Genomic DNA, 20,684 nt, shown 5'->3' on the forward strand with positions numbered 1-20,684 from the left:
GGCCATTTGCAATGAAAAAGTAGAACTCTTACTAATTCAGCAAAAACAGGAAGAAGGGCCAATGGAATAAGAAATGCTTTAGCTTGATTGCTAGCTGGTGCTGGAATCAAGGAGGCCGAATTGAATGAGGTAGATGGGGCTTTCATGGAAGCTCTCAAGGGGACTTTTTCAGACTTTTGAAGGCTGTAGAGGATCGTAACACTAGTTATTTATTTTTTCTAACTTCACTTCAAAAGTGATGGCTTTCAATAATAATGATTACTATATACTGACACTTCCTATGTGTCAGGCACTGTGCCAGGCAGTTGACATACCTGCTTCTCACTTCATCTTTGTAATAGAACTTTGAGGAAACTACGATAATGGCCTTTACAGATGAGAAGACTGAGGCTCAGTAAGTCAATGAATTTGATGAAGGTTACTCAGACAGCACAACTGGAAACCAAGTCAATGGTTTCTCACTCCCCGAGCCTGTACTTTACAATATGTACCCAGCCACCCTTTTCTTTTCCTTATCTGAGTATATCATGAGCGCTATTCCTAAGGCTATCAACCATGATTAGAGTTGTTTGTTATCTTGCAAAGGAAACAAAGATCAGAGAAATCAAGGGAGGTAGTGAGAGGGAGAAAAGGAAGGATAAAGGGAGAGAGTTTTTCTAGGCAGAAGTTCAACTAAGAAACCAGGTACAGCAGTGCTTTTCAACTGTACTATGCATACAAATCACCAGATGCTTGTTCAAATGCAGACTATTAATCAGTAGGTCTGGGGAGGGGCTTGAGATTCTGCATTCCTAACAAGCTCCCAGGTGATGCTGCTGTTGTTTCATGGGCAACATTTTTGAATAGGAAGGCCATATACTACGAATGATAAACAGACAAAAAATCCAAGCATCATTAATACCTCCTTCTTAATTTAATTGCTATCAGCTTCTACACTAAATAGTCACCTATTCTCTTTTCTCCTGTAGGCTATCCCCAGGCCATTGTCCCTGCTTTAGATCTGCCTATCTGTTTCAGCTTATGCCGAACTGCTTTTTGAAATACAGGTGTTAAAGACATATGAGCATTTTCTACCATTCTGAGCCCTAAGCAGCCTCAAGCAGGCATTAGTATCTCTTGGTACAAGTTAGATCTCTGGCTGTGGAGTTCCAGGCCTCAATAGCTGTTCTCAGCTTTCTTTCTCTCTACCAAGAAGAACAGTCTAATGAAGATAAGGCATGTAACACTGTTGTCCCAGCCCTTTCTAATTTCTTTTCTCAGAGCTACTGCCTTCATCTGGAGCAGGAAACATCCTGGATTTTTAAAGAGTCCAGATCCTTATTTTTTCTATATAGTTGAAATAATACCAACCATTAGCTTAAGGCAGCCATTGAAAAGGTTCTTTGCAGAGTCCTCCTGCCAATTCTTGTAAAATTTGTTTCGTGGGAGGTTATTTGCTTTATCTTGCCACCTTCTTTCCTCTCTCCCTTTAAGATTTTGATTGTGATCATTTTGAGCCATTCTTCAAGTTTTTTCTTCTATTTTTAGATTCTCTGACTCATTCTTCCCCAATAGCGAGAGTCAGGAAGGGCCTTCTATTCTAGCCAAGCTCTACTTTTTAAAGTAGGAAAGTCTCTCACAGTTTCTACAAATCAACTTGATGATCTGTGGCTCACAGTGACTCAATTGCTTTTCCATCTTCTCTCTGTAGCCTAACTCCCTTTGCTGGTATATGTTCATCAACCCTCCACTTGAATACACTGGAAAAGTTCACATGTCATCATTGGCTAAATGAAAAAACTTTGCTGAAAAACACCTGCAATCTTCTCTTTGTAACTTCTATCCATTAATCTAACTTTTACCATATGGAGCAGAAATAACCCTTCAAATGTTTCATGACGGCTGTCATATCCTCTTTTAACCATCTCTTTGCTAGACTAAATGTGCCCAGTTCCTAATCAGTCCTTGGTGGTTTCTTGACACTTATCTAGATGCAGTATAGTTTGTAAATATTCATTTTAAAATAAGGTCCCTAGAAATGGACATACTGCTCCATGCGTGGTTTGAACAGCAGAGTCCATTAGGGCTGTTCCTTCCTATGATCTTCTAATGCAATTTTACAATAGTGTTGGCTTAAAAAAGAGTAAATCACTTCTTCACATTTATTAAGCATCTACTTTGGGTCAGATACTTAACATCTACTAAGTAACTTCTCCAAAGATTCAGTGTCAGAAGTTCTCTGTTCTCCCCTACCCTGTGGAGTCAGGAGATGGTATAGCTACCCTCTTCCATTCCTTTCTACTGTTATCTACTGTCCTCCAGGTCTCTCACTTATTGAGGACCTCAGCACCTTACTTATAGTTTGGCCACCATCCTGAATGACTTTAATGTCCTTGTAAATGACCCATCTACAAGATTTACCTTTTCAATAATTTTCACTTCCACTTCACTTCACCAAGCTATTCCTATGGTACACTTTATTCTCAGAAGATGACCTCACCTCTTATTCTATTATGCAAATCTAGGCCAAGAGATGATAACTTTTATTTTCCTGTCTTACCCTCACCCTGCCACAGAGCTGTGTCCTTACACATCCTAACCTCTTTTCTTTTTATCTTGCAGGAGTAGACATAGCTCTTCCCATTCAAGGTTAATCCATCTACTTATGCTTATGTTCCTGTAAATAAAATAATCACATGTAATTTATCTTTTAAGTTGTCTGTCTTCCCAGACTGTGAGCTCTTTGAGGGAAGGGACTGCATCTTATTTCTCTATTTCCCTAGAATCTAGCACAGCACTCTATAAATGTTTATTGAATGAATGAGATATGGGATAGCCCAATTATAAACCAGGCCTCCCAAGCCTGTACTCTTTGTAGATCTCCCTCACTCTGTCCCTTTGCCATATATTGAATCTAAAAGTAATACTTTACATTTATTCTTAAGTTTTATCCATCACTGTGTCAGTTTGGGTTCAGCATCATCCAAGGCTGCCCAGATCCTTTCTTTTTTTATTTTTTAAAATTAACTTAATTGGAGAAACATTGGTTAGTGACATTATATAAATTTCAGGTGTACAACTTTACAATTTTTTTATATTTTTATTTTTTCAATTATAGTTGATATACTATATTATATTAGTTTCAGGTATACAACACAGTGATTAGACATTTATATAACTTATGAACTGATCACCCTGGTAAATCCAGTACCCATCTGACACCATACATAGTTATTACAATACTACTGACTACATTCTTCATGCTACACTCTGCATCCCCATGACTATTTTGTAATTACCAGTTTGTACCTCTTAATCCCCTTCCCCTTCATTCATGCCCCTATACCCCAATCTGACAATCGTCAAAATGCTCACTGTATCTATAAGCTTGTTTCTGTTATTTGTTTGTTTATCCTGTTCTCTAGACTCCACATATGATATTTGTCTTTCTCTGTCTGATGTACTCCACTCAACACAATACCCTCTAGGTCTATTCATGTTGTTGCAGATGGCAATATTTCATTCTTTTTTTAAATGAGTAATATTCCATTATATATACATATATATACATATAACCTCTTCTTTATCCATTCATCCATTAATGGACACCCAGGATGTCTCTATATCTTGGGTACTGTAAATAACGCTTCAATGAATATATGGATGCTCATGTTTATTCAAAGTATTGTTTTGGGTTTCTTCAGATAAATACTCAGAAGTGGGATAACTGGGTCCTTCTTTATCTCTGGCTATAGCCTTTGTTTTAAAGTCTATTTTGCCTGGTATAAGTGTTGCTACCCCACCTTTTGTTTGTTTCCATTTTCATGAAACATCTTTTTTCATCTCTTTCCTTTCAATCTGTGTTTGTCTTTTGATCAGAAGTGAGTCTCTTGTAGGCACCATATGTAAGGATCTTGTTTTCTTATCCATTCAGCCAGCCTATATTTTGCTTGGATCATTTAATCCATTTATATTCAAAATAATTATTACAGATATATAGTTATTGCCATTTTATTATTTATATTTTGATCTGTTTTTCTTTTTTCTTTTTCTTCTTAAACAAGTCCCTCTAACATTTTCTGTAATACTAGTTTGGTGATGATGAACTCTTTGAGCTTTTTCCTGTCTGCGAAGCTCTTTATTTGTCCTTTGATTCTAAATGATAGCTTTGTTGGGTTGAGTAATCTTGGTTGTAAGTCCTTGCTTTTCATCACTTTGAAAATTTTCCTGCCAATCCCTTCTGACCAGCAAAGTTTTTGTTGAGAAATAAGCTGACGTTCTTATGGGAGCTCCCTTGTAGGCAACTAAATGCTTTTCTCTTGCGGCTTTTAAGATTCTCACATTCTCTTTAATTAACCTTTGGTATTTTAATTATGACGTGGCTTGGTGTGGGCTTCTTTGGGTTCATCTTGTTTGGAACTCTCTGTGCTTTCTAGGCTTGTATGTCTAGTTCCTTCACCAGTTTAGGGAAGTTTTCAGTTATTATTTCTTGAAATAGATTTTCAATTCTTTGTTTCCTCTCTTCTCTTTTTAGTACCCCTATCATATGAATATCAGTACTTGATGTTGTCCCAGAGGCCCCTTAAACTGTCCTCCTTTTTTGGATTCTTTTTTCTTGTTGCTGATCTGATTGAGTGTTTTCTGCTACCTTATCTTTGAAATCACTGATTCGATCTTCTTCTTTACCTAATCTGATAATTCCTCCTAAGGTAGTCTTCATTTTAATTATTGTATTCTTTATTTCTGACTGGTTCTTTTTATGTTTTCTACCTCTTTGTTAAAGTTTTCACCAAGTTCATCTACTCTTCCTCTAAGTTTATTGAGCATCTTTATAACCAGTGTTTTGAACTCTATGTCTGATAGATTGCTTATCTCCTTTTTGTTTAATTCTTTTTCTGTAACTTTTTTCTGTTCTTTCATTTGGGACATGTTTCTTTATCTTCCCATTTTGTCTGCCTACTTCTGTTTGTTTCTATGTATTAGATAAGGGCTACTATGTCTTCTGGTCTTAGTAGAGTGGCCTTGTGTAGTAGGTGTGCTGTGGGGCCCAGTGGCACAGTCTTCCCTGGTTATCTGAGCCAGATGCTCCAGGTATGTCCTTTGTATGTATGGGTTTTGTGTGTCCTCCTGATATAGCTGAACTTTGGTTGCTGCTTGCTCATCAATGGCAGGGATTGGCCCTCAGGATGATTGGTTGTGATGACTGGCTGTTACTAGTGGAGGAGCTGTTGTGCAGAGACTGACCCTACAGAACAGGATTCCCTTTAGCGGGGCTCTGGTGCCTGCCCTGTCTGTCCTTTGGGTGTGTCAACCTCAGATATGACCCCAGGTGGTACTCCCGGCTCAGACCGAAACTGGCCACCAGGTGTGTAGGCCAGGATCTCCTGGGAGGGGTCCTGCCACAGGCCAAGTTCAGCTGCAGGCTGTGCCCTGCCTGGGGCTATCTGTCATGGGCCACCAAGCAATCTGCTGATAGCCACCACCCATGCTGGGCTTGGAAGTGCTTCGAAAGGCCAAGTCACAAACTGAGGCTGGCTGCAACTAGTGCCAGGCTTGGGGCTGCTCAGCAAGAGGTACGGTGCATGCTGAGGTCAGATGCTGCTTATTTAGGATTTGTGAACCTTTGAGAATTTTTTGGAAAGTCCACAGCATGAGCCAAAACAGGCCGTCTGTATGGAAAATTCACTGGAAGCGGCTTGGGTGGGCCTACATGTTGGGAAGAGTGAGATCTCAGGGAATCACCTGGACAGAGCAATTAGTGTTAGCAATATTGATGGAGTCTCAGGTATGGCGCCCTCCAGGGCCTGCAAGCTGGATTGGGGAGGACTCTAACAAAGGAACAATACCTTTTGCCAGCAATTCTGCCTTGGAGAAAGCTACCCCTCCAGCCCTTGCCTTGAAGCCAGATGACTCAGTTCTTCCCCATATGTCTCTGGCACCTTTCAAGCTGCTGCCCCAGTTTTGGAGCTCAGAGTGAGTGAGTCTGTCAGCAGGTAAGTCCACATGTGGGCCCCTTAAGAAGAAAGTCTGTGACTGCCTCAGCCCTCCATCTCACTCAGCCATAATCTCTGCTGGTTTTCACAGCCAGAACTTATGCAGACTTCTCTTCCTGGCACTGGAACTCTGAGCTGGGGAGCCTGGTTTGGAGCTGGGACCCCTAACTCTTCCAGGGGGACCTCCATAGCCAAGATATCTCTCATGATTCTCAACTGCCACACGTGGGTGTAGGACCAGCCCATTTCACATCTCTGCCCCGCCACCAGTCTCAAGGTGGCCTCTTCTGTGTGTTCCCAGTTGTAGGTCTTCTGTTCAGCTAGACTTCAGGTGATTCCCAACAATGGCTATTCTGTATTTTAGTTGTAATTTTTATGTGGTTGTGAGAGGAGGCAAGCACAGCGTTTACCTACTATGCCATTTTGACTAGAACGAGGTGTACAACTTAATAATATGGTATCTGTATACTTTATTGTATGCTCACTATGCCAAAGTTTAGTCTCCTTCTGTTATCTTGTATTTGATCCATCTTTTTACCTTTCAAAGTCCCTCCTATATTTGTGTCATCGGCAGATTTAATATGTATTTATATGTCTTATTCTGAGTCACCAAATCACAGAATTAAAATAATTTTCTAATACCTCCTGTTTATTGAACACCTACAGTGTGTTCAGCACTGTGCTAGGTGCTTTCACGGATGACATTGTCACAGCATTTGCTGCAAGGTAGGTATTTTGATCTTTGGTTTACAAATGAGGGCATTGAATTCAGGATGGTTAAGCACTTTTCTCAGGGTCACATTGCAAATGGTGAAGCTGAGATTTGGACTGAGGTCTTTTGACTTCAAAATTCACGCTTGATTCCTAACACCACACAGATTAAAAGGGGCCTCTCCACTGTTTGACTACTGGGCAAGGGATACTTTAAGGTTAATTTGAACCCTTTAGTTCCTTGTGCTCATTGCTCCCCAAAGCAGCCCATTCCAGCTTTGGACTGCTTTTACTCTTAAAAGTTATTGTTTGTAGTAAGCCAAAATTATAAATGAACTGAAGAAGACACAGCCAAGAATAGAGCCTTTAGTTCACATCTAGAACTTCCCTTCTAGTCTGACAGCAAACAATTTATTTGTTCAACTAGTTACAGACTCATCTCAACAAACAACTGAAGCATTCAGCCTATATTTTGCCATCTCATCTACAAGGAAATTATGGGAAACTTTGTACAATGCCTGGATGAGATGAAATGCATTGTAGCTATCATGTTCTCTGATCTGCAAATCTAGTAACCAGATTTTAAAAAATGAGAAATGAAGTCTGGGAGGGATATTTATTTTTTAATGGGGCAATTTGTCAATGACTCAAAATAATAAGTTTCCAGTGGCAAATTTTCAGACATCATTGATGGGCTGTCAGGAAGATGATTTTTGGACAGAGGGCTTCCCGTTGCTCTTCAAATGACATCTAAATAGGCAGAGGCCCCCATTTTCATTGCTTTGAATTTACAGCACTGTCTTTTGCAACTGGTTTTATTTAGGCTTTCATTTCAGTTTCCTATGCTTTTATTTTTCTTTGACTATGTTCTGCCCTTAGACGTGTTTTCTCTGTCTGGTTCATTCCCTAAACTTCCACATGCTCCCCCTGTGCATACACACTCATGTGCGTTTGTGCACGCGCGTGTGCACACACACACGCACGCACACGCATACGTGTGCGCACGCACACACACGCACACACACACACACACACACACACACACGTTTCTCTTTGTTCTTTGAGAATCAGTACATGCAGTGCCTCCTTTGGAAGCCTTCTCTAATGTCCTCAAGCTGAGTAATTGCTTCTCTTCCTGTGTGATGTAGTAGAAAGTACATACAGTGTCCATCATGAAGTAGATCCCCTAAAAAATGTTAGTTCCTTTCTCACTTTCTTCCATGTGTATCTCTAAAATAGTATTGGGCACACCATACTATGTTTCTTATTTACTTTTCTGGCTTTTTCACCCAATCGTGAATGCATGTTTTCGTTTATTCAATATATATTTATTGCGTGTCTACTATGTGCACAATTCATTGTTCATGCTAGGTACTGGAGATTCAATGACTTCTGAAAATTATACTTTTACTGTGTGTTTTTCATTGATATATTCATAACACCTAGCTTAGTGTCTGACAAATAAAGAGTACTCATTAAATGTTTGTTAAGTGAAGGCATTTCCTCAGTAGAATTTCTCCAAATGCGGTCCTTAGAGAACTTGCATCTGGATCACTGAGGGGTGCAGGTTAAATGTTAAATGTTAGTTCTTGGGTCTTGCTCTAGATCTACTAAGTTAGAATCTCTTAAGGGCGGGCTGCAAGAATCTGCATTTCATCTAGTTCTGCAGGTTTTTCTTTCACACTAAAATTTGGGAATCATTACAAAATAGGAGTGGTGAGAGGGGAACAAATGCCTATATTTGAAAAGTATAACTAAAGCCAATTGAATAATTTTTAATGCCTCAGACTGCAGTAGGAAAATTCAGTAAAGGAGAAAAGGGTATTAGTTAAAATTCTCTGGGAAGCATTTTAAAATAGACTTAGAATGTTCAAATAATTAAATAAAAATCCTAAAGTCTGGGATAACAAGTAGAGTGTTTGCTAATAAAATCTAATCTTAATTTAGGTCAAATTTATGATGCCAGAGAGTTTTCATTTTTATAGAGCTACTTATATAGTTGATTGTATATCTAGAGACTCTTTGTCTAACCTAATAATGCAACAACTGTGTTTGTACTTTGACCTTGATTATATATGTGACTTATCTGATGTCTAGTCTTCGATCAGGAATGATAGCAGTGCTCATTCTCCATGGAAATTTGATCAATTTTATTGTTTTTATGCGATATTTTCTGGGAGGATAGTGTTATTAAATGTATTCTTTGGTAATAGATTAGGTATGTAAGATCTGAGTCAACCAAGGACAGTATAACTTCACTTTCAGGAATACTTGCAAAGTTGAATTTTATGACCATGTTCCTGGGACCTGGAACTTTCCATTTTGAATTTGCCTTGACATGATCCTCCTGATCAAGAGTTGAGGTGTCTATACATCTGGGCACAAACCTCTGAAATATCCATGGGTTTGTATTTCTGCTTTCCTCCTTATAACTTTACTTTAAAAAAAAATTATTTAAGATTTTGTTGGTATCACTGCTGCTGAGCTGGATCACGACCTGGGGTTCTCATAGCACTCCCTGAGCACCATATCCAATGACCTGAAGATTTTGTGCAGTGACTCCTACCTGAAGCTGAGCAATTACCGGGACCAGCAGTTCAGTGGCGATAACCAAGAGCATGAAAAATTACTGAAGGAAAGCTGCACGCTGTATGTGGGGAATCTTTCCTTTTATATAACTGAAGAGCAGATATTTGAGCTCTTTACTAGATGTGGTGATCTCAGGAATGTATTTATGGGCTTGGATAAAATAAAGAAAATGACATGTGGTTTCTGTTTTATAGAATACTATAGCAGAGCTGATGCGGAAAATGCCATGCGGTTCCTAAATGGGACCTTCTTAGATGACCGTATCATCCGCACAGACTGGGATCTAGGCTTTTGAGAGGGCAGACAGTATGGCCATGGCTGGTCCGGGGGCCTGGTAAGAGATGAGTTTCGTGAAGACTTTGATGCTGGTAGAGGAAGCTTTGGAAAACAAGCTCAGGCCTGCGATAAGAAAGGAACCTACTAGTGAAATGCTGCTGCTCTAGCCCCTCAAAAAGTCTTTTAAAGAACAACACAGGTGAGCAAATAGCCTACCTAATAACAAGTTTAAATTACTTTATTTGCTGAGCAGAGACCCGTTCGATGTATTTTTCTCTCTGAAAATTTATTAAATGGCACAAACACAAACATTCTTTCATTCTTGTCTTAATTTTGAAGATGGCTAGCAGATTACCAGTTTGACCATCAGGTGGTCAATAGTGAAGTGTTTTTCAGGAATAAATTAGGTATGTAAGATCTGAATCAACTAAAGCACAACTTTCCTTTCAGAAAGACTTCAGTTGGATTTTATGACCATGTTCCCAGGGCCCCCAAATGATCACTTTTAGAGCTTGCATAAAATAAAATCAAATAAATGAAAATTTAGAAAAAAGTATCAAAGAAACACAAGTGCATTATTTTAAAATAGAAAAACTTCAGAGTAGTTTATAATGAAAACAAAAATGGTCCTGCCCCAGCTCTTCCTACCTTAGACTTATTTCCTGGGTAATTTTAATTATTTAGCAGTGTTTTTGTTTGTTTATTTGTTTCCTGGTAGTTTCCTCCATATTCTAAATAACATGACTGCTTGCAGTATTTAATTTCATTTTAAACATCATCTATCGACTTCCTGCTTTCATAGATAAGGATATAACTCACTTACACTCCCATTTGCATGTTTCTCTATCCTCTCAATATAGTTTACAACACTTTACTTTTCGTACTGCTATATAACATAGGTTTGGTTATGTGTTATATAGATTATATAACATATGCTGCAATAACAAACAACCCTAAAAGCCTTAGTGGCTTCAAATCACTAAAGTCTGTTCTTCACACTACATTTCCATTGCCGGCTGCCTGGGTTCTCTTCTCCATGCTACCATCATCCTCCTTCTGGGCCACAGAAGGCATAGCCACTGCCTTTAATGTAAATAAGATGGTGATTTCCTCCCTCTTGCTGGAGATTGGTTTAAGAATTCAGGATTAAGCCAAACAGAGGTTGACAATCCCATGATGGTGGTTATTAATAAATTCAGGGTGGACAACGACAAATGAAGAAATAGCAAAAATGGAAATGAAGTATGTTTTAGTTTATCCTTGAAGGAGATACTGTCTCTCTCCTTCCACTGGATGTGACTAACTATGTATATAGCAATTGCTACAAGCAGCCTTCTTACAACCAGGAGAAAACAGCCCTAGGATGGATTAGACACTAGACAGTGAAAAAAGAGACTAAGGAAACTGTGTCCTTCGTGAAATGACTCAGCTGCTGAATCAACTAATCCTGCAGCATGCGCTATGTCTAGATGTCCTATTATGTGAGAAAATACATTATTTTACTGTGTAAGCCAGTTTGTTAACATACTTCTGAAAGCACTCTGATACCAAATATTTTTTCTTAATTTCATCCTTTTGTAAAGGATTTAAATTGCTGTTTTGTGAGCCCAAGCATAAATCTCCAGGGTTCATCATGACTTTTCATTGGAAAGTTAAAGAATATCAATTTTTTAATCCTAACTCCTTCATTCTGTGACCTGAGTTCATCCTCTCTATTAAATAAGATTTTTCCTGAATAGGGGAGGAAAAGAAATGTCGATTTTTTATGGAGTGACTACTATGTGCCGGGCACGTTGCTAGAGGCTTTAAAACACAATCTCACTTACTCTTAACAATTCTGTGCCTGTTACCTATGTGAGGAAACTGAAGATTGGATAGGTAAGGTCACCAAATAATTGGCAGAACGGGAGGTCAAATCAAGGGAGTCTATATTAAAATTGGTGTCCTTAATCATGATACTCTATTGTCCCTTTCCCTTACCTTCACTCAGGCCTCCAGGTCAAAACCTCTCTATGAGTTTCCTTTGTCTCAGGAAATTATCCTACTGACTACATCATATCTGAGCTCTCTCTCCCCTAAGCAAGCTTCTCAAGTGTGTTCTCCCTTCTGCTTGACATCAGGATACTCTGGCTCCAAGTCTAATGCAAGCCAGCCATATTTATTTTTACTCTCGGGAGAAAGAGGAACATCTGACATGCATTTCTGGACAATTAACTTACTCTGCATACAGCAATGGAGTTTACTAATTTTTTTAAAATCTCCCCTTTGCAAACTTCCCTAAAATGGAAAAAAAAGAGATTTCAAGTCATGGGTTAAAATGTATTTTTATCACAGGATGTTTTGGGAGGAGTACCTTGGAGTATCCCTCAACCATTCCTTCTTTGATGAGGCTCATTAACAGGGAAAACAGGAAATGGGAATAGAATGTTAGATTTCTTTGGATTCTAGCAAAGCATTAACCAAGGTCTTTCCTTGAACCCTTATTTTACTGACCTTTCAGTGCCATTTAATACTGCTGCTCTTTGCTTTCTTTTTTAAGATTCCATGACACCACACTTTACTAGTTCCCTTCATCCCTCTATGACTGTTCTTCCTTTGCCCTTCATGTGATCCTCTTCCTCCATCAACATGTGGCTGTTGACCAGGATTCCATCCTAAGTCCTTGGTTCTTCCCGGTCTTTAAATTCTTCCAGAAGGTTCCATCCATTCATTGTCTCCATTTTTCCTTCACTCTGATGACACACAAATCTATATCTCCAGGCTAGAAACTTTATTTTAAACTTGAAAAATCTCACAGGTACTTCAACTTTAACATATCCAAAAACACTCATTATCTCCTCCTCAAACCTGTTCCTTTTATTGTATTCCCTGTCTCAAATGATGGCATCACCTAGTCACCCTCACACCAGAAACCTGCAAGTCATTTTTGCTTCATCACTCTCTCTTACTTCTCTCACAGATAAACATTTACTCAATCTTTATGATTTCACGTCTCAAATATTTCTCAACTCATGACATACCTAATACCTGCAACCAACTCTTAGCTGGCCTCCTTGCCTCCAGTTTTGACCCTATCCAACTCTTCACACAGCCCCAGAACTAGCTTTTTAAAGTGCAAATGTGATCATGTAAAACCCCATTGCTCACAAGATAGAGTTCAAGCTATGTCAGGGCCATAAAGATCTCCTCAAACTTGTGAGCTTCATCACCCAGCTTCACGTCTCACTCACAGCTAACGTTTCAGCAGTACTAAAGTGCTTTCAGCCTTGAATTTCTCCAAACACTTCTATTCCTTTTTTAATGCTGCAGACTCTGCTTTGATGCCCATTCCCCACCCCCATGCTATTCATTCCCCCTTTGCCTGGCTGACTACTTTTCATTCTCTCAAACTCAGCCTAGGCATCATATCCTCAAGCCCATCCTGAAGTGGGTTAGATGCCTCTCTCTGTGCTTTCAAAGCATCCTGAACTTGACTCTATCACAGCACTTGTCCCACCATATTTTTCTTGTCTGTTCACATGCCTGTATCCCTCATTAGACTATGAGCTTCCTGAGGGCAGGGACTATGCTTTATTCAAAATTATATCCATCACATCATGAAAAAAGAAAAGGAAACAAGGAAAAAATAGTGTGGGTCTATTCTGCATGGTCAAACTATGCCTGAACAACTTTTAAATCAGTGAGCTAAGATGGATTAGTCGATAAATGCCAATGATTTGGAAAAAACAAAGCCAACCCTTAGGAATTGTTCAAGGAACAGGAAAGGTTTAAACAGGATAAGAAAAGACTACAAGGGAATTGACGTTTTTCTTCAAATAGGGCTGCGTTATGGGTTGAAGTGTCTCTCCCCAAAAGAAACGTTGAAGTCCTAACCCCTGGAATATCAGAATGTAACCTTATTGGAGAATGGAGTCTTTGCAGATGCAATTACTTCAGATGAGGCCATATTGGCATAAAATGGGCCCTTAATCCAATAGGACTGTTGTACTCATAAGAAAAGGGAAATTTGGTCACAGACAAAGAGAAGAGACAGCCATGTGAATACAGAGGCAGAGATTGGAATTGTACTGCCACACACCAAGGAAAAGGAGCTCCCAGAAGCTGGATGATGCAAGAAAAAAAAAAATTCTAGAGACGTCAAATGAAATATAGCCCTGCCAATACCTTGATTTCAGACATCTGGCCTCCAGAGCTGTAAGACAATACATTTCTATTGTTTTAAACCACCTGGTTTGTGGTACTTTGTTACAGCAGCCACAGAAAACTAATACAGTCTGTCATGGAGCAGAGGGAGCCAGATTTGTTCTGTGTAATACCCAATGGATGGAAGATACAGGGAGACAGAAATGCTTCTTTATATTGAGAAATGATTCTTTATATTGAGAAATACTTTTTTATATTGAATGGAAACCTCATAGTCACACTATCCAAAGGTAAAATAAGCTACCATGGAAGCTGGCAAGCTCCCCATTATTGATTGCATATTTGCTCATATTAAGGATTTAGTGTTAAAATTTTAGGCGAAAATAGCAGCATAATGTTTATAATGAGAGGGAGACAGTAAAAGAGATGAGGAGGAGACACCTTATCTTTTAGAGATACACTCTGAAGTGTTCATGGAACAACTAATATGGTGTCTAGGATTTTCTTTAAAATAATATGGAGGAGGGAGAGATGAGTTAGTGTACAGATGAGACATGATTGGCCATATGTTGATAATTGTTGAAACTGGGTGATGAATACATGGAGGCTCAATCACAGTATCCTATCTACTTTGTATTTGAAATTTTCCATGATCAAATGTTTAAAACAATAGCTATGAGCTACCATGTACTGAGCACTTATGATGTTTAGGAACCATGCTAGGTGCTTTTAAAGCATTATTTCATTTCATTTAATTTAATCACAGCACATAAAAACACTTAAATAAAAAGTGACATATTCTTATATAAGAAAGCACAGAACTGTAAAGATGTTCTCTTTGAATTAGTCTGTATAATCAAGATGAAGAGAGAGTTTACTTTGTTGGGATTGCTTGAATTTTCAAATGAATATATCTGTGTCAATTTGTGTACTTAAAATCTCCACAACAGTCCAATGAGGCATTAATGTTTCAATTTTATAAATGAGGAAATTGAGGATCAGAAAGTGAAATAAATTGCCCAAGGTTGCACAACTACTAAGTAGTAGAAGTAGGATTTGAACCCAGGTTTCTCTGACACCACTGTTGTGTGCTTTTAATGCCTTTGCTATTCGAAGTGTGGCCCAAGGGAGAGTTTCCTAGAAATGCAGAATCTTAGGACCCCTACCTAGACCTACCAAGTGAAATTCTACATTAAAGTTTGAAAGAATTGCATATACTGTACTGCTATCCAGGGTATATAAGCATGGGCAGGATAATTAGACCCAATCAAAGGTTCTAAACCCTGGTTGTTCATCTGAACTAATTGAGGAAAATTTTGGAAATACTGATTTCAGATTGTACTGTATTATACCTCTGGGGTGAGGCCTGAGAATCTATACTTATAGACTCCTGCAGATGAGCTATTAGGGTTGGGAAGCACTGGAAAATGAGACCTATAAAAATCTTTTTTACTCTTAGATTATTCTATTCCTGATAAACTTGCATGAGATAATGAAGAACTCAGTTACTTACAACTGTGGAAAATTACTTACCAGTTCAGCGAAGATACTCATTTAAAAAGGACTTTAAATTTTCTTCTAAGGAAATATAAGTTTCAAGGAGTGAAAATGGAGTCCAGATGGACAGAATGAAAGAATTAGCAAATATATGAAAATACATGACAGTTAATATATAAATTTTATATTTTATTTCAAGGAATTGTCAATGTATACATATACAATGATAAAAGGTACAAGCCTATGACTACAAAGCAATTATATTGGCTTTCGTTGGTGCCTTATGTAAATCAAACTCATTATACTAGAGTTTATTTTTTCAATGTATCCTGAGCCCCTCTCCTCAAGGACCCCACAGTCTAGTAGGGAAAACACAAGTGAACAGACAATCACAAAACAGTGTGAAAGATAAAGTATTGAACCATGATAAATATAAGTTGATATAGAGCATAAAGGATGGGATCCTAATGGGCAGTAGATTAGTCCATGGGAGGAGAATAGTCAGGGAAAGATGAATCTTGAAAACAGAGTAGAATTTATTCAGGAGAAGAAGGGCATTTCAGAAAGGTGGCACAGAATGCAGAGTAGCACAGAAGCCAAGGGGAATGTGGTAACTTCAATGAACATACAATATTGTATGCACAAAGGCTGAGTGTGGAATAGAAGGGAGAGGCTGGCGAGGTAGTCTGAGGATAGATCACAAAGGATTAAATGGCATTCCAAGGGGTATGAACATTATTCAGAAGCTATGGGTAATCTCTGAATGATTTTAAATAGGGGAATGGCATGATGAAATTTCTATTTTAGAAAAATTACCTAGTTAGCTATGGGAAGGTTATATCTGAAAGGATAGATTAAAAGCAGAAGAGTTGTTGAGAAACAACTGCAATATGTTAAGCACAAGATAATGAAAGTACATATTTGAAAGAGGTTTGAAAAGTTGAATAGAACTTTATGACAAAAGTAAAGAAGAAGGAAGAGTCAGGTTTCTGGTTAAAATCTGTCCTCGAGAAACCCACAGTCTAATATATATATATATATATATACACTTGGGGATGGTGATGCCATTGACTAGGATATGGAATGCAGAATGAAGAGCAGATTTTTGGAGAGATTTGGGGATAGGGAAATATGGGAGGAGAAAAATGAGATCAATTTTGGGCATGATGAGTTTGAGGGGTCTATGGAACAACTAGGTAGAACAGTGAATAGACAAATGGATATGAGGATGAGGAGCTCGGAAGACAGACAAGGACTGAAGACTTAGATGTGGACATCATGAGCATGTATATTGGAATTATGAAAGCAAGTAAATTCATTTAGGAAGGGATTCGAGAGTAAGGTGAGACATGGGCTTAGGACAGAACCCTGTAGAATGTCAACATTTAGGGAGTGGCAGATGAAGAGGAGCCCTGGAAGGAAGGAAGAGGAGCAGCCAGAGAGGCAGGAAAAACAGGACAGTGTAGTATTATGGAACTAAGTGTATTTGTTTTTTGTTGTTGCTGTGTCAAACGTCCACAAACTTAGTGGTTTAAAACAACACAAATTTATTATCTCATACTTAAAATTGGTCCCACAGTACTAAAGTCAGGGTGACAACAAAGACGGTTCTTTCTGGAGGCTCTAGGGAAATAATCCATTTGCTTGCTTTTGCCACCCTCTTGAGACTGCCTGCATTCCTTGGCTCATGGCTTCTTCCTTCATCTTCAAAGCCAGACACATAGTATTGTCACATCTCCTTCACTGCCTTGCCTCTGTTGTCGTATCACCTTCTCCGACTGCTCTTCTGACTCCCCCTTATAAAAATCCTTGTGATTATATTGGGTTCATCTGAATAATACAGGATAATCTCCCCATCTCAATAACCTTAACTCAATCCCATCTGTAGTCTCTGTTTTCCATAAGACAACAAATTCATAAATTCTAGGAGTTAGAAAGTAGATGCCTTTGGGGTCATTATTCTCCCCAAGGCACTAAGGAAGTGGAGATTTTCAAGAAGGAGGAGTTTCAACAGAGTCAGACAGAGGAGACATCGAGGAAGATTAAGACCAGAGTAACCTTTAGATTTAGCAATTACAAAAAAATTAAGGCCTTGGCAAAAACAATATTGTTGAATTTGTAGAACCAAGCTAGAGTATAGTAGATTAAGAAGTGAATATAATATGTTGTGGATAATGGGACTCAGATTTCTCACTGTTAGTGAGGAAAAGTAAACTATGGAAAAGGGGAAGGGCAGAACGAATCTTGCAGTATTGAATTGGAATTGGAGTATCAGTGTGAATTCATTGGTTTTAATATAGATATAGAGAGAAACAGATACATAAATAGGTATAGATGTATGTGGGTGTTCTTTTATGCATATATGTGCACATACATATATGTGCGTAGGTGTATATACATACATCTATTTCATAGCTCTGTCCACTGAGAGGTTCTGCATGCAACGAGCACAATAAGCACCCAGATTGTGGTTTCTAAATGCCATTCTCCACTAAAAGGAACAGGGTTCTTGAAGAAATGGTTGATTTTAGTGCCAGGTCAAGGAAAGTACAAGATGAGCCTAGATTATCTTTTTTAAAAAAGATTTTTATTAAAATATAGCTTACATACAATATTGTATTCGTTTCATGTGTATATCATAGTTATTTCACACTAAAGAAGTGATCACCAACAACCATCTGACACCATACAATGCCGTCACAATATTATTGACTATATTCCCTATGCTATACACCATATTTTCATGACTTCTGTGTTTCATACCTGGAAACGAGCCTGGAACAAGTAATAAGTACTCCAAGAAGAATGTACGCATGTCAAACAGATACAAGAGCCAGCATGAAGAGATTTCACTATCCAAGTCTGGAAAATTTGAGCATTAAAACAATCATAATAAAAGATGATAACCTTTTGAATAATATAAGTCTATGAGTCCACACTGATAGAAATAAACAAATGGAAGAGAAGGGAAAGCTCATCTTTACGGTAATAATAAATATAAGAGAGCTGATGAAACAGACACAAAGTATTGACAACCATCATAAAAATAACTGAATCAGGCAAGAATCATCAGTGGATATTAAAACTAGTAAATGAAAGTTCGAGGAGTAAAAAGATATTTATATAGTCTCAGTGTCTCCCTACTAGATATCTATTAGTACAAGAGGAAAAAATAATTTTATAGTGGAGAAACCTAGCAAACAGGATCTTGACCAAGTGATCAAAGTTACTACGGCCAACAATGGAAAAATTCAACATCATGTACCTACTGAGGACACAGTACTTCTGTGGTGTTCCTTCCAAAAGTGAATAATGTGAATCTAACTATGAGGGAAACTCAGATACACCTGAATTGAAGGACATTCTATAAAATAACTGACCCATACTCTTCAAAATCATAAATGTCATGAAACACAAGGACTGTAAAAATTATTCCAGACTAAAGGAGTCATGAAAGCTGAGCACTACTCATGAACTGAATGTTTCTTCTGCTATAGAGGACATTATAGGAACAATGAATTCAGTGAAATCTGATTTAGGAATTAGATCTGTAGATTAGTTAATACTGTATCAATGTTAATTTCCTGATTTTGATGATTGTGCTTGGGTTATATAAGACAATGTCCTTATTCTTAGTAAATACACACTAATTATTTAAGGGTAAGTGGCATCATGTCTGTAACTTTCAAATGTTTCAAAACAAGAGAAGGTGTATGTGTGGAGAGAGAGAAAGAGAGAGAGAGAGAGAGAGAGAGAGAGAGAGAGAGAGAGAGAGAGAGAGAAAGCAAATGTGGTAAAATGTAAACATTTGGGGAATTTACATGAAGGGGAAAACTAGATTTTTTTAAAACTCATTGCAACTTTTTTGTAAGTCTGTAATTGTGTCAAAAATAAAAAGTTAAAAGAAAAAAGTGATTCTGAGATGAAGTAGAACAGCAGCTTCTTAACCAGTTTTACCTTATATTCAACTTCTTTCAACAAGTTTTGCCTGTGAAGGCAAGTTCAGAGGAAAGACAGTGGTGGTAATTGTTGTATCTGCTGTTGTTGTACTGAAGGGACAGATTTGTGCCAGTTTATAGTCTCAGGGGAAACATCAACTAGGAATAGGGTAGAGATACAAGAGAGGAGATATTGATGAAATGGAACACTTAAATGGAGCTCCATGTTGATGGAGCATTAGCCTTAGGAGAATGAATAGATTCCCACATAAGAAAAAAGAAAATGAAAGTGTGCATGTGAAGGTAAATTTGTATGTAAGGAGCTGCTGAGAGAGATTTCCCTCCTGATAGCCTATTTTCTTTGTGAGTAGGAGGCAAAGTCACCTGCAAAGTGTGAGAAGAGAGGTACTTAATTTGGAAAATAGTATATGTTCTGAGAAATGAAAGAAGGAAGTAATGGGGAAATGTTGAGTTACCTAGTATTGCCGAGGGCCCAGTTAAAATTCAAGGGAGTTAAAATCCAAACAGAAAAATCGGTTTCTTTGCAAAAGAGTAAACATACTGATTGACAGACTTTGTAGATGACTTTGCCTCCTACTTCACTAAGTTAGTGCTTCGGCATTTAAGTGGATGAACAACTGAATTCTCAATTTCTTGACCTATTCATTCCCATGATCTTTTTCCTTCACACCAACTCAGCCACCTACTCCCATGGTTACACTCTGGACATTATCATAAGAAAAATTTTGTCACCTCTGCCATTTTTATTTGAAACATTCCACTTCTGTTCTATACATCCTCATTGCCAACAGAAGCACGCACACACAAACAGCCTCTCTAAGACCTCCAATCCAGTGGTCATTACCTTTCTCACTATTCAGCCTCCCTCCTGACTTCACTTCATTACTTAACCAACCCTGATTCCTCGTTTCATCCTTGAAAATACACTCAATTGCCTTGGCCATCTATCTCTGTGTTGGCTCTACTGGCAAAACTCCAACCCCAAATGAACTCTGCCTTCTGCCTTTTTGGGGCCTGCACTCAAGCCACTGAAGAGTATAGGAAAGTATCACACAACCAAGCTCATTTGCTTCACTTTAAGTTCATGAACTTAAACCTCAAGAGGGCATTCAATCCTTTCATTGTGCTCTGAATCCCATTCCATTTTTCCCATTAAGGAATGTTCTTCATTTATCTCCTTCCTCTTCTGCAACATTAATCTCTCTCTCTCCTTTGGATCATTTCTATCAAAGTGTAATATATTTGTGAAATATGTGTGTGCGTGTGTGTGTGTGTGTGTGTGTGTGTGTGTGTGTGTGTGTCTCAAGTGGACAATTGGAATTCAGAGAACTCCGATTAGGAGTTTTAAAAATTAGTTAAAAGAAAAGCAGATAGCAAAGGAGAATGAGTAGTGGCAAGAAGTTAGGAGGAAAACCACAAGATTGTAATGTCAAGAAAAGCAAGAGAGATGTGTATTTCAAAATGGGAGGAGTAGTCAGCAATGCTGAATGCTGCAGCATTATCCTTTGCTATCTGCTTTTTCTTTAACTAATTTTTA

The 20,684-nt window shown here is 38.3% G+C and overlaps 1 protein-coding gene across 1 annotated transcript; it reads left to right on the forward strand.

Moving 5' to 3' along the window:
* Positions 1-362: 362 nt before the first annotated feature.
* Positions 363-9,696, forward strand: LOC105296149 (nuclear cap-binding protein subunit 2-like). Its single transcript, XM_023534145.1, is given in 4 exon segments — positions 363-394; positions 6,639-6,698; positions 8,289-8,352; positions 9,196-9,696. Coding segments are annotated over 4 exon segments (657 nt in total).
* The last annotated feature ends 10,988 nt before the right edge of the window (positions 9,697-20,684 follow it).

This window comes from Pteropus vampyrus, unplaced genomic scaffold (assembly GCF_000151845.1).
Source record: "Pteropus vampyrus isolate Shadow unplaced genomic scaffold, Pvam_2.0 Scaffold120, whole genome shotgun sequence".
Lineage (NCBI taxonomy): Eukaryota > Metazoa > Chordata > Mammalia > Chiroptera > Pteropodidae > Pteropus > Pteropus vampyrus.